We start from the raw sequence: 14,536 nt of genomic DNA, 5'->3' as shown, positions 1-14,536 counted from the left end.
TGATGCTGTTCAACTGGGAAAGAGCAACAACCCAAAGCGTGAAGTTCAGAGAAAATGTCACATCCATATTTAGCCCTTTATAATGAGGGAGTCTTATTAATTCTCAAACATTCCACAGCGCCGTGTTGTTTCTGTTTGATTCAATTAAATATTTGGCTCCTATGCAACAGTGTTTGCATGAAAAAACCACAATGACTTTTTGTCTGTCTGTCTGTCTGTCTGTTTGAGATTGTCTCTCACTGTGAGAGATCCTGATTTTCCATTTCTGTTTTTCTCTCCCCTGTGCTCTCCATGTGTCTTCCCCTTGCCGAGTGTGACAGCTTGCCTGTCTCTGATTTTCCATCTCTTTCTCAGTTTCAATCTTTTCTTCCACACAGTTCTGGCTCTCAGCCCATCCAGGATGGAAACACAAATTTAATGTATGCTCAATATGTTACTGGGTTGTAGGGGGGTTAGAGGAGGTGTTAGAGGAGGGGGAAGAGAAGGAAGATTATTGTTACGTGCAGAGATCTGACAAGAGATAAAAATGCAAAGATAGGAAAGAATGGCAGAGAAAGGGCAGAGGAAGATGGGGAGTACAGAAAGATAGAGGAAAGATCCCTGAAGAACCAAAAGACGGGATATCTTTAAGATCAGAGGAAAAAGATTTTAACTTGTGTGAAGGAGTTATCTTAGGAGAACAACATGTGCAAACAATCTATCTTGTATCAAGATCCTATGTTGTGCCAACAAGATCTGTATCAACGTATTGAATGAATGGATCTATTCCCAGAAGACCTTTAGCACAACATATTGATCCTGTTCCCACATAATAATGACAGGTTGTTACAATATATGAATCTTGTTCCCACTGTATTTTGTTCCTACAATCTTGATCTGTTAACATTTAAAAAACAATCTTTTGGGGGAGGACTAGAACAGTAAGACATTAAACAGGTGTTCAACCCTGGAGAACTTATTTTCCACAGAGAACATCTTGACAGGCCCTTTGTATTGGCTGATGTCATGAAATTGATCCTGTCCTTCACCTCTGTAACTGATTTAAATCGGACTGCAGGGACCTGCAAGATGTTTGCAATCATCCCACTCAGTGACTTCAGATTTCCCTCACAAACACTTTGGGACTTATTTATGATCCCCATGACCCTCCTTTAGGTCTGACGTTTGGTGAACACTGGAGCAGACAGACTATGCAGCCAGGAGGAGGAGGAGGAGGAGGAGGAAGATGTGAAGGTCTTGATGGGATAATGTTGATGGTTGTGGTGATAGCGGTAGTGGGGGTGGATTCTAGCTCAATGACCTCATCCAGTCTACTGCCCCTGGGAGAAAGTGAGCTCATGAGTGTCGTAAAGAAAGAGGCATTTACGGTCTTTTAACAGACTTAGATGGCCTTACCCACCGTAGCACACAATTCCATTTACCCGCCTGGACCTTGGATAATGGGACATCTGTGAGTGGAGAGGGCGAAAAGGATCAAATAAAAGGGATGAAACACACGCTCAACAAATTGCCTTATTTTTCAGTCAGAGTAGACAAGCCTCAGTGCTTTTGTTAACATGTTATTGTGTCTACACTTCTGTCTAAACTTCACTAAAAGACTGTTCACCATCGCCCAGAGGATGATGGGATTCCCCTATCACACCAAACCCCTTAAATGAGGATGCAGATAACAGTTTTGTTCACCCTTCAGGCTTTTGTAGTTCTTCTAAGGAAACCTGCTAAATAAATTCAAAAACCTTCAGTGAAGCTAAAACAGGAAAACTCTCCAGTGATGTCATGCGAATAAATAATGCACATCTCTGGAGCACATTCGTGCGAGCAGTTTTTTTATTTTATTTTTTTATTTAACCCGCCAGATACTATTCTTCATCTGTTTCCCCCATGCAGTTATTGTGCTTTTGAAAGAGGATGTGTCTCTTGTTGCAGCCGGTATGATGTGCAGATATTTCAATGAATGAACGGTCGGCTGACTCCGAAAGGGAATAGGAGGATAGTATTCCACTGGGAGTGAAGCACCTCCCCTTTAATCGCTCGGTTGAGTTTGTCTCGGAGCTGTAGTCGCTCTCTTCACTCGCACATTTGCCGTCAGTCGTTAGAGGAACTCAGGCGGATTTCAGTGCTCCTGTGTTGTTCCAGAGAAGCTACTCTTTTTTTAGTTTTTTCTTTAATTTCTTCTGATTTTTTTTTTTTGGTGGAGGAGATTGTCACCTGTCTGTGTCGATTTATTGTGATCGAAATGAAGAAACGCGAAATAAAGCATCCAAAGTGGCTGAAGGACTGAATAGGGTTGGTAAGTGAGTGTGCCTTGCCAGCGCAGCGCTTGGTGCTATTTAAATCCACTGTTTGACTGTTTTGAGTGGAAGTCCAGGAAAAATGATCTTATTTTTAGCTTGCGTTTACAGCTTTACAAATAAGTCTGTGCCTAAACTAAAGCGAAAAAAAAACAACGTTATTTATTACAAGTTTGATTCCTCCTTGCGTTCATATTCTCTTACAGCCTTTGTCTTCCTTTTTTTATCAGCATGTTAACGTCGGACTTTATTGCAGGGGTGTGCAATGTAATTGCAGCCTTTGGGCAAAGTCCAGATGCCAGACGTTATTGCTCCCTGCGTAAAACAAAAGAAGTGCGTAAAGCCCAGCTGTTGGTGTAGTTTAATGTCACAAGAGTGTATACAAACGCACACTGATATTCTGGGTCTGTGATCAGGAGAAAGTAGTCCGGCACAAATATTATAAGAGGATCAGGACCTGTGTATTAATATTGTTTTTGGAACAGAAAAAGAGCTACATTGTTTTTTTTAATCTTTCGATTGTCTTGTAAAGATCAAATGAACACACAAACGCACAGCGCAAATCCAATCCATGACACAGTCTCACCAGAAAAGAAACAAGGTCAAGCTATAACCCCCATGTCTGTCTCTGTCTGCCCCCTACAGCCTCCTGCTCTCACTCCACCACACAAACCGGCTCGTTTGGAAGCAGAGCTGCCATGGCCAAGTGGCTGAAAGACTACCTGAGCTTGGGCAGCAGGAAGGTGCCTCCACAGCCGCCCACACCAGACTACACAGAGAGCGAGATCCTCAAAGCCTACCGGCTCCAGAGGGACCTGGACTTTGAGGATCCCTACGAGGACTCCGAAAACAGGTCCCGGGGCGAGTCTGGGGCTTCTGACCCCTCAACACCTGTCTACGGGTCTCCCATGAAGTCATCTACTGTGGACATGAAATCTCCCAAACACAGACTGATCAAAGTGGACTCCCAGGAGCTGGGGCGCACCAAGATCCTCCTCAGTGCCATCTCTTTAGAGGACCAGCAAGAGCCTGTAAGAGCTTTTTCAGCATGTGTTTGTACAGTCTGTGTTAAAAAGCAGGTGATAACATTTTTTTATGTGGTTTCTGTCTTGTGAAGTGGAGGAAAGAAGTGTGAAGGAGGGATGGAGGGAAGGCAAGTAAGTAGGGAAGAATGAAAAACTTCTTCTCTCTCATTCCATTTCCATTACTGCGACAGCTTTATTGATCAGACTCCATAAGCAAGTGACTGGTAATGTGTGTCACAAATATGCATTGTTTACATAAATCACATTACATCCCATGCGCCACATAAATTTCACTACCCGAGATGGAAGAAAGAATTATTGATGGCTTGAGCGGACCGTTGAGTCGAAGAGGGGGTCACAGTCCCTTGAGTTTATGTCCTTCCATAAATAATAAATGGGGTTTGGTTTTGCAAGCTGAGAGAGACCCCCGCATGAGAACATGTTAGGGGCCGTATACAGTGTGCCGCGTGGTGATATGCCAAGGGCCACAGGGAGGTATAATTTATACTGTGGTGCTGTTGCTGTCATCAGGACTGCAGTGCTCTACCGGCTATATATCCTACTACTGTGCATGTTGTGCTGTAGAAAACATGCACAGCTACTGAGAAGAAAAAAAGGCAAACAGATGTCTGTCAGAGACTGGAGCAGAGGCAAAGGTTTAACAAGGAGACGGTCTTCGCATTAATTCAGCTCACATATGCTGAGTAAGTTAAGGAGTATTTCAGGGTTTTCATCGCCGCAGTTAAATCCATGACTCCGCTCATGGAAAATGCTACAAGTGCGAAATTCCTGAAGTGGATTGAAGTAATAGTCTTAACTCAAGTCGATAGCTGCCCCTCTCTACCCCACTCTCCTCCTGCTCTCATTAATTTCCCAGGGTCTGTGGGAACATCCGCACGCTAATTAACATTGCAGATTCCTGTGCATCGATAGGTAACCTGTTACTGAATCAACATGGGATTAGGATGTAATTTTGTGAGGGCGTGTGCATGTTTAGCAGGATTTTAGGAAGTGAGCCTTGCTACAGCGGTTTCCTTTGTCAGAGAGAGACATGGGAAGAGAGCACATTGCCAAAGGGTGTGTGTGTTTTTAGGTATGTGTACATGTTTATGTGTGTGCGTGCCCGTGTGTGACCATATGGCTGCCTTTGTAGCTGTCATTGTGCCAGCTGACCACTGTTTTCCTCCTGTGCTTGCATGAAGGAACAAATGCTCCCGACCACTAACCTGCTCCCTCTTTACTCTCTGTGCTCTCTCCTAAAGCTACAAAACACATCATCCTCAGACAGGATGATTTGTAGCTGTATTGCATATACCGGTAAAAGTAGTTCTCTCTTTAAAGGTTTTGAGAGAGAACTGTATTGTGTAGCTACTAAATATGCATAGCATTGGTGTGGTGCTGTGATGTTTCACACTAAAGGTGCAAATTACTGTCTTGATGATGATACTCCACAAGCTTTTTGTCTGTAACCAAACATATATTTAATGTCCCATTCAGTGAGGATGAAATGTCTTTCTAAGAGTGTTGCAATCCTCTCTCCATCCCTGGTCTTGATGAGCTATTGTCTGTGCAACACTCCTTCCTTTTTAGCACTTATACACGTATTACAGACTGAAATCTCCTAATTACCAGAAAACATTCAGATCCTAGGATGCTTTAATTCAAGTGTTTCATTCCAAAGTGTGATTTGACGCTTTTACAAAATGCTGATTTGAACACGCTGGATGAAAGTCAAACTAATTATAGCTTATGATCTTTTTGCACATGTGCCTACAAGTGAAAAACATTTAACAATTGGTATATAAATCTTATGAAGTCAGACATTTTTCTCCAAGGGGAGCAAGTTAATGTCCTGTAGCAAAACCCTATTTTTCTTTGTGTTTCGTCCTTTAGGTGGTACCGTCTGCGCCCTTGGCAGGCGAAACAGATTATTCTGACCCATTCGATGCTCGCTTGGACCACAGGCCAGAACCAGATCTCGGACCTGTTCCCTGCGAGAACAACAGCTACATGGAACCGTATGAGGCCCAGAGGGTCATAACAGGTCAGTGGATATTGCTCATCAGTCAGTATTTTATCAGTATTAAAGTGTTTCAGTGAGCAACATTGGTATCATGGAGGCATGGTCTTTAGGTTTCATTCCTCTTGCTTTTACTGCTTCCTTTTTATATTAACTTAATTTTTTGTTAGCTCCACGTAATGTAAACCCATGCATCCATGCAAATAATGAATCAGAATTGCTTCCATAATATGAGAGATCATGAAGGGTTAAATTTAGACCTCTTACCTAACATAAAGATCACATATTTTATTGCATTTCAGGTGCACCAAATCATGAATAAAATATGTAACTGGCATGAAGTAATATCATCATTGATCTGAAATCTGTCAGCAATTTCCTTGAACAACACAGAGATGATCAATAACTTTATCATTCTCTATCACTCGTCTTTTTCTTTATAGTGAAGTATTTCTGCCTTTCATAGAATAATATATCATTCATTTCCATATTTTCTATGTTCTGAAACTCTGCTGTTAAACGCAGCATTGCTCAGTAATTCCAGTTTAATGGCTCCATTTGTTAGACAGTTCTACACTAGAGTGTTGTAACTGTCCACTCCACTGTGTTTTTAGTTTATCGCAGGCTGAGTCGGCTCTTAGCCTCACGAAATGTCCCTTTTAAAGATGTCTATCCAGTCTCAGACCCTCCCACCTCCCTTGTGATTTTCTCCCACATCATCTAGCTCACATCTATCGTTTTACATTTGTCTCTCCTCCTATAACATCTCTGTCTGCCTCTTTCCCCCCGCTGTCTCCCTGGTCTGTCCCAGTCATTTAGTGTAAAAGCCTACCCCCTCCTCTCTCTCGATCTCTATCTCTCTTCATCTCGAGGGCTCTCCCCGGCCCTGAAGGGAGTCTGGCTGTCCCTCTAATCTGTCCTTTAGCGATCTGTATGTCCTGTCCTCTCGCCGTTGTCACTTGCGCTGCCTTTTTGGTTGTCAAATGAAGTTCATAATTTGTGGCTTAAAGTGAATGGAGCCTCCCTTCCTCTGCTCAACTGAGAAAACCTTTCTCGCTGCAGCTGGATAAAGCCATTGTAGAGATTAGATTTTTAGTGGTGATGGCAGAGCATTTGGCAAAGCATTGTCACTGCTCTTTCAATGACTTTGAATTGCGCCTGTCACTCCAAGGCTGGCTGTCTGTCAGCCTGCTTTTGTCTGTCTGTCTCTTACTCCGTTGTTGCTCATTAAAAAACACAGCAGAGCGGCAAAAGACAGATGTGAGATCGGAATAGTAATTATCTCTCACAAAGACTGACCTGAAAAGACACCTGTGTGCTGTAGACTGTACTTTTAGGGGAAAATCATCTTCATAGTTTATTTTATGAGGATAAAAGACTGATTTCCAGCTCCTACATCCATCTGTATGCCTAAAGACTCCTTGGTCCTCCCGTCGTCATTTCCCTCCATCTTTAATCTCTGTCACCTTTCTGTCAAATTGCTATTTTCTTTCCCCCACTGCTTGTGTTTTCCACCATCATGTTTCCTATGAATTTCTCATTTTATTTCCTGTATGCATGTTTTTATCTCTCCGCCTTCATCTTCTCCATCTCCAGGCTGCCGCTGACACTGCGGGTTCCCAGCGCAGGTAGAGCAGCATTCAGTCCCGCTGTGCTTCTGTCTCAATGACTTAACATCAAACGCTGACAGAACCCCCCCAACCTCCACCCCCTTCCCTCCCCTTACCTCCCTCCCTTGTCCTTCGTTTCCATCACCCCACTCCTCCCCTTGTTTCCTTACTGCTTCCTTTTCCTCTTCCTTCTCCTCCTGCTCCTCGCCCCACCACCTCCTCTTTCCCTCCTCCCGTGGCCTTGCTCATCCTCTCTCTACATTTCCCCTCCACCCTCTTCTTCATAACCTCAGGGCCTTTCCCCAGGGCCCCCACTTGGTCGCCATGGTGACTAAAGGGCCGCCCAATAGTGGTGTCTTGTCGTGTGAAGGTTAAAGTTTTTTCCTGCCTCTCACCAGCGAACCCTTCCATTTAGTCCTGTTCCCTTCTCACGTGAGTGCACCTCCTTTGCAAGGCTGCTGGCTGTGTACACAAAAGATGCCTACTCTATCATTTTTTCCCCCATTTTCTCATCTTCTGTACCACCTGTTTTTTTTTTTTTTTTTTAAAGAGTACATTTTTGAGGTCAATATATGAAAGCAGCATTTCTGATTTCTGCTGCTGCAGCTTAGAGTCTTCTATTGATGCATTAAGAAATCAGATTTCACCCTCTTGCTTGCATCAATAATCTTAAAGCCTTTTATCTCACGGCCATATTTGACGCCACATAACAATTGCAGGTGCTGAGAAACATTTCGTGGTTGGAACCCACTGGGAAAGTGATGAAAATGTTAACAAGGCAACATGGATGCTGTTGTGAGCTGTGTTAGATTGCTGCTGGGATTCAGGATGGACAAGAGAAGGGGGGCTGGTTTGTCTACAGTGTTGCTACTCAGCATCTAGCCCAAGGCCTCGTTAAGCCCCCCTATATGAGATTCTGAGCCCACGGCAAGCTGTGCAAACATCATTTGTCTCCCTCCTCTAATTCTAGTCATGTCAGAGCTCAACAGGCTTTTTGATTTACTTTGTAGTACAGAATAATATTAGTGTTGTGTTTAGGGGAACCTCATCGCTACTGGCAAACATTATTTCTTAACGTTGCCGTTTTTTCTTGCAGACTGGTTAAACATGTTTTAAATAAAAAAAATCTGCATTTGTGTGTTTATGAATTTGTTTTGTTTTTGCGTATGCATCAACAGAGCTGCAGCGTGGCCCAGGAGGAGGACGGCCGCGGGGCGGAGTGCAGCTCTACGACACCCCCTACGAAGATGAGAGAGGCCAGCGCCTGGGTCTGATGTATGGAGAACCTCAGGAGGAGGGCAAGGAGAGCAGCAGGCTGCCACAAGATGATGAGAGACCAGCTGATGAGTATGACCAACCCTGGGAATGGAAAAAGGATAACATCTCCAAAGCTTTTGCAGGTAACTGGAGTTATAAGAGTGGAGGATGGGCTCTGTCAGGCTATCTACAAATCATATATGATTGATAAACTCTCCTGCTGTGAACTCTTTCTACACCTGTTTAGATGAATACTCCATAAACTGGATTGTCACTGGTCTGTGCTTATAATTTTCAAACTGAAAAAAAAACAACAGGAAACTCAAGTTAGGGTTTAGGCTATGGAGCTGCAGCAATCATGCGTCATTTTCTGTTAAAATGGCTTTACATATATGTTACTAGTTTAAATAGGCTGTGAATCACCCAAGTATGATAAGAGGTCTACACCTGTTAAAGGAGAGGGGAAAAAAACTAACTCTCCTGGGGAAATTATCATATAGAGATTTCTTCTTTTTTTTTTTTAAACTTTGAGTTTTTTGTTTTTGTTTGGTTGAATGTACCGACTGCAAAGGTGTTAAATTTTTACAATATTATTACATTTATTGTAACATCTTGTAATTTCAGCTGTTATATTTTGTACTTTAAATCATGAATTTTATAACTGTTATAAAAAACATTAACTAATGTTAATTAATTGACTTCTACACCTCTTATCATACTTTGTTGATTCTTCTGGCTTCCAGCTGCCGAGCTCAATCAATACTCAGTTTCTCTTTTAGCAAAAATTGAGGTTTTGACATTTCAGTTGGCTAGCCAGTGTGCAGGAAAAGTATTTTAACTGAACACCCAGTTTAAAGCCCACACATTGGCACACATCCATTGTATTGAAGTGTCATGACCATGGATCCCTATCACCTACTATACAGATGAGAGCTCTGAGAGCCTCAGGGTGTCAAACAAAAACCAAAAAGGTATCTCACAAAATAGGCCTTTTTTTTAGAAAGAGAAATCATTCAATGGAATTAGTGAAAACGGTTAAGACCATGCTCTAAAAAGGCTGTTTCAAAGGCCAAAGCCCTCCCAGGAGCACACAGAGAGCCCTGCTGCTGATACTACATGGTGAAATACTCATCTTACTGTCCTGACCTTTAATGTAGTGTCTGCCCCCCATCTCCAAAGCCTTTCTTACAGAATCTGGAGAGTGCTGTGACCTTCACTGTGTCAGCTCAAATGACACATATCTTTCTCTCTCTTTTACTACATTTAAACACCTTCTGGTAACTATTGATTTCTTTCTTTCTTCTCCCTCACACATATGTCAGACAGTTACAGCAGCCTCTGAGATGATCATTAGAATTGATGGTGTGCGTGTGCACGCGCGTGCGTGCGTGTGCATGAGAGAGATATAGTAGATGTCATGATGAGAAGGTTAGCAGAGGAACAAACAGGTTAATTTTCTTCAATAATCATCATATTATCTGCAGTAGTTTTTAAATAATTGGCATAGTACATGATTATTATTTTTCAAAGTTGCACTGACAGCACATGTCACATCTTATCCCATTATGTTCCATCTATTGAATATAATTGGAGGGAGAGAGTGAAGCAGACGTAAGAGAGACAGAGAGGGAAAGAGGAGCAGAACCAGACTGATAAGTCATTTAGGAGTGGATCAGTGTAAGGCATGCCGGGCCAAGTTGCCTTAATTGAGCTGCATCTCCAAGTCACAGAGGTCAAGGTGATGGGATAATAAATCAACCTTGCCTCATATGCACTCCCCTCTATTCCCGCTCTCCTCCCCTCTTCCCGTCTTGTGTGCCCCCCCCTCCCCCCTTTTCTCCTCAGTTAATTACATGCCTACATGTGCATGACTGATCCAGTGCTAATAAGAGAGTCATGGTCAGCACACCATTGTCTGAACAGACACACATACAGACATATCCATTCACACCGTATTCATGCTCAAATCACATTAACCAGAGGAGTAGCAAAGAGACACCGTAACTTATGTGAGAGTGGAGATGATTTCAAAAGGAGGTGCACGACAGTTAATTTAAAAGCCAATATCACCTCTCACCTACTTAGCACCCATTTCTGCTTTATCTGTCGTTTTCTTCCTCTCCTTGTGCCACATACAGTATGCACTCCTGCAGAGGAGCGCTTACAGCACCATTAGAGAATGCAGCGGAGGAAAACGCTTGTGAGGCTCGAGTTGTCTGACCCCTTGTTTTTTCCATTTGGAGTCAGCACTCTGAGCTGGCGTGCTGTCTTTCTGAGCAGACCAAAGCACTGAAGTGTAAACACACAAACAGTATTTTCCATTCTCACATTTAATCCATATTCCCAGACCCACTCAGCATTGCTAGGCACGGCCCACATGCGAGGGAGGGGAGAGATGGGGAGGACGAGGATGGAGCAGAAAAGAGAAGATGGAAAGAGGGAAAAAGAGAGATGAGGACGTATGAGAGAGAGGGATGGACGGATAGAGAAAATGGATAGAGAGGTTCTATCATTCCAGGAATGGAAAGGGACTTCCAAGGTTAGGGTATGTTTTGTGGCAGCTCAATGGATGTTTGTGGAGGCCCAGTGCTTCAGAGGGGAGGGGCGTTGAGGAAAATTAATGGTCGGGGGCTGTGGCGAGGTGAGGCGAAGGGAGAGGAGGGGGAGTCAGGGCCATTGTGGTAGGGTGCAATCAGTCATCCTGCTAACACAGGCATACTCTCTCACACATATATACACCAACGCAGCAGCAGTGACAGGGCTGTCCCCACAGCCCTCCCTCCCTGCGGTTGTGACACACTCACTCAGATAACCCGCTACAGGGGGCAAAGGGGGGCATCACAATCTGCCAGCAGCCCCTCATCATCACCTTCCCACAGGCGCATGCACATACGCACACGTGTGGATTCTCAAGCTCTGATTATCAGGCACCTAATTCAGTGGTGAGAAGAGGTTGTGTGTATGTTGGCACAAATGTGTCTAATACTGTCACATATAGTGGATTTATGCAACCATTCTGAACAGAATCTCTCTAATTATGATTTTCACAGCTCCACGCTTAAATGTAATCGCCAGGGTGAATGCTATTTTTCGAATAGTTTCAAAAATAAGCTTGCCTCTAAAGCATTTAGTCATTTTCCATTGCATGTGGACTAGTCCACTTTAGCCAGCTGTGTGAGGGTGAGCCTGGCAGTGCCTGAGGGGTTGGGCGTGACAGGCCCCTATCAGTCCGGTGGGTTTTAATTACAGTGTTAGAAAGCTGTCACCAGTCACCACCATCCAGCTCAAATTACAGCAGTCATTAATTCCTGGAATAGGAATATATAGATAGTCAATAGATAGTCCAGCAGTGAGGGATTGGCCCTGCAGCCATTCAGCAGCAATTAGGGAGCTAATGACAGGCACAATCTCATTAGCTCTCTGATGGCCACCCCTAACGAACAGATGAATGGGTGTTTCAGGTATTTCATGTTTTAAGTTCTATAGTCCAGCACAGGAGCTTTGAGCCATTAGATGCAGATGATGATCGTCGAAAGGTGGAAGAGTGGGCACATGATGAGAGAACCGCAAATCAGCTGGAAATCTGGATGGGGAAGGTGAATGAATAATATTGCCACCCCTAGCAATTACTATTATGGTGCCATTGAGCAAAGCACTTATCCTCCACTTGTTCCAGTGCAGCTGCTCATTAGGCAGCAGCAAAAGACAGGGTGCTGTGCAAGGCAGCTCTCGAATACGAATGTGTGCATCCTAAACGCAAGAGGGTGGCAGAAAAGATGTTGGGTTTTTTTAGGTTTCCTATATCCGTTCAAATAAACTCTTTGCAGCACAATAAGATGCTTAATTAGGTATCTGTGTGATCCTTTAGTTTATTTTCCTTTCCTGTGGCAATGTATTTGATATACATTATTATTTATTATACTTTTTTGGGAATACTTTTGAAATCATTATTCCAAACAAATGGCTGTTACAGAAGACATATATTCAATTCATATGCATTTGAGATATTTGTAGTTTTCTTGAACTGTCCATATAGCCTAAGTCATTGTTTATAGCCATGCTAGCAGCATGGGGATAGGAATAAGGATGGCAGTGGCAGCTGGACGGTCGGTATCTCAACAACTATTGGATACATTGCCATTAAATGTTTGTACTATAGTTGTTCCAATACCGACAGCAGTATCAGAAATTCCTCCAATACTACCTAAAATATTTATTACCCACGTAATTTATTTTCTGCAAAAACGGGACCCTACTCTGACATTGACAGTGGGTTTAACCTGATCCAGACCATACAACAATGATATCGGTCATACACTCTTAGTAGTATACCCCTGTTTCCCTCGGGATGAACTGTGATAATGCTGGTGATCCCTTCAGCTTGTTTGAAGTTTGTGTTTGGGACTAATTGGCAAATGTTAGCATGCTAAACTAAGAGACTGAACATGCTTTAACCTGCTAAACATCAGCCTGTTAGTAGGCTATTGGCATTGCTAGCATTTAACTTAAAGTACCACCGTTCCTTAGTAACCTCACAGAGCCTCTAGCATGGCTGTAGACTATTTTTCATCAATCAAGCAATTGAGAAGCAAAACTGAGGAATGTGTAACATTTCGCAACTTATTATTAAAAGAGAAGGGAAAGCATTAATTTAACGTCATCCATCTGGAGCATTAGATTGCTTTATCTAGTCAGCACTGTTACCTGGATGCTGAAGGGTACTTTAAGGTGTTAATGCATACAGAAAAGTTCAGTTTAGTAAAGCTTGCAGAGACACCTTGAGAGATGGCCGGCGTGTGCATGTGTTGTGTCTGGTTGTCTAGATACATGTGCTCTGAGAGGACAGGACAAGGTTTCCTGGGCTCTTCAGTGCGTGTGTGTCTGTCCCCGTAGGAGACCTAAAATGTATGGTTGTGTGTGTATAGACATACGTGAGAGAGAAAAAAAAATTAGATTTCCATTTCTGGCGTGATGCTGCTCTCTGTTGCTCTAAGCAGGCCCTGAGGGCATCTGGCCAGCCTCTTCGTCAATTTACTGGCACAGTGGAAGGACTCTCTCTCTTTCACTCTTGCTTCTTTTTTCTCTTTGTCACATTTCCTCTCTCGCCCCTTACCTCTCCCCTTCCCATCACTCGCTGCTTTTTTTCTCCTTCAGCGTGAACCTTCACTGACATTAATGAAAAGGCAAGTCGTTCGTGATTCCCTCTTGCCGTCCAATGTGAGAGACGGGGCGGAGATATGATGGAAGTAGAGTAGGGCAAGAGAGGAGCAAGGGAATATGGAAAGAGATATAATGCCCCACTTAGAGGAAGATAGGTGAAAGAGAGGTGATGAAGAAAGAGGGATGTTCAATACAGAGAGAAAGACGGTGAGAGCAGCATGAAGCCACAGGGGAATGGATATAATGAATGTCTGGAAAATGGATCCACAGACAACCTTGCCAATGTGTGATGCTCATAAGACTAAAATCAAAACGGTGTGGATCCATATTATGAAAGTGGAACTTGTGTGAATGCGTTTTTTTTCCCCTTTTCTGGCATAAGGTGTTAATTGTCTGTCCTTATGGGAGCTATTTTGCCCAGCAGAAGGTCTTTGTGTAGGAGAGAAGATGGGATGCCAGGGCTGTTTTGAAAAACAGATGTCTTCATTAATGGACCTAATGAAGCTCTTCTATTGTCTTTGTCTGCTCCTCCTTTATTACAAGGACACAGAAAACAGCTGGTGTGCTTGGAAAGTCAGTTATCCGTCACTCATGTCGTTGTGTCCTGTGTGGAACCTGTGAAAGGAAAACCTAATCTGGTCTCCCTCCCCCTCACATAATTTCTGGTAATTGTTAGCAGGTATTTGGGGCGCCACAAATGATTGAATTGCTATCACCTGTTTCATCAGTGGGGTCAAAATGGGGGACAGAACCGGTGAAAAACACACTCCTTTGTTTTAGCGTGTAATGAATACAGTGTAGTAGATAAATACAAATCATGAATATGGGCTGTGAGCACTAATGTGAGTGGGCCTTTGTCCGTAAAACATTAGTGTGTCTCATTGTCTTGTATTGGAGAACAAAGCAGAGCACTAACAGCCTTCTATATTTGACAAATCCACAGGTTCCCATTAGAAGTGAATGGAAGCCAGATGTTCCCTGCTAGTGAATGAGGGACATGTTGTGATTGTGTGTGTGTGTTAGCTTGGTATTTAGCCTTTTGTTATTAGAGTGAAGAGCTCAGGCAAGGTGTGTGTGTGTGTGTGTGTGTGTGAGTCATCCCATGGCATTAGGTAACAACAATTTTAATGCTGTGTGTTAAAGGTCCATTGTGTAACATTTATTGGCAGAAAT

The 14,536-nt window shown here is 43.2% G+C and overlaps 1 protein-coding gene across 2 annotated transcripts in view; it reads left to right on the top strand.

Annotated features, from left to right (window-relative positions):
• Window positions 1-2,069: 2,069 nt before the first annotated feature.
• Window positions 2,070-14,536, top strand: part of shdb (Src homology 2 domain containing transforming protein D, b) — a 22,437-nt gene continuing 9,970 nt past the window's right edge. For both annotated transcript variants that reach the window (XM_035654073.1, XM_035654072.1), the window contains exons 1-4: window positions 2,070-2,290; window positions 2,937-3,322; window positions 5,210-5,360; window positions 8,125-8,346. In XM_035654073.1, coding sequence (XP_035509966.1) covers window positions 2,990-3,322; window positions 5,210-5,360; window positions 8,125-8,346 — 706 coding nt within the window. In that variant the 5' untranslated portion in view covers window positions 2,070-2,290; window positions 2,937-2,989. The remainder of the gene's footprint in view (window positions 2,291-2,936; window positions 3,323-5,209; window positions 5,361-8,124; window positions 8,347-14,536) is intronic.

This window comes from Morone saxatilis, unplaced genomic scaffold, assembly GCF_004916995.1.
Source record: "Morone saxatilis isolate NCDOM2014 unplaced genomic scaffold, NCSU_SB_2.0 Contig12, whole genome shotgun sequence".
Classification (NCBI taxonomy): Eukaryota; Metazoa; Chordata; class Actinopteri; family Moronidae; genus Morone; species Morone saxatilis.
The sequence above is the reverse complement of the archived record's forward strand: the minus strand, read 5'-3'. Positions and strand labels throughout refer to the sequence as shown.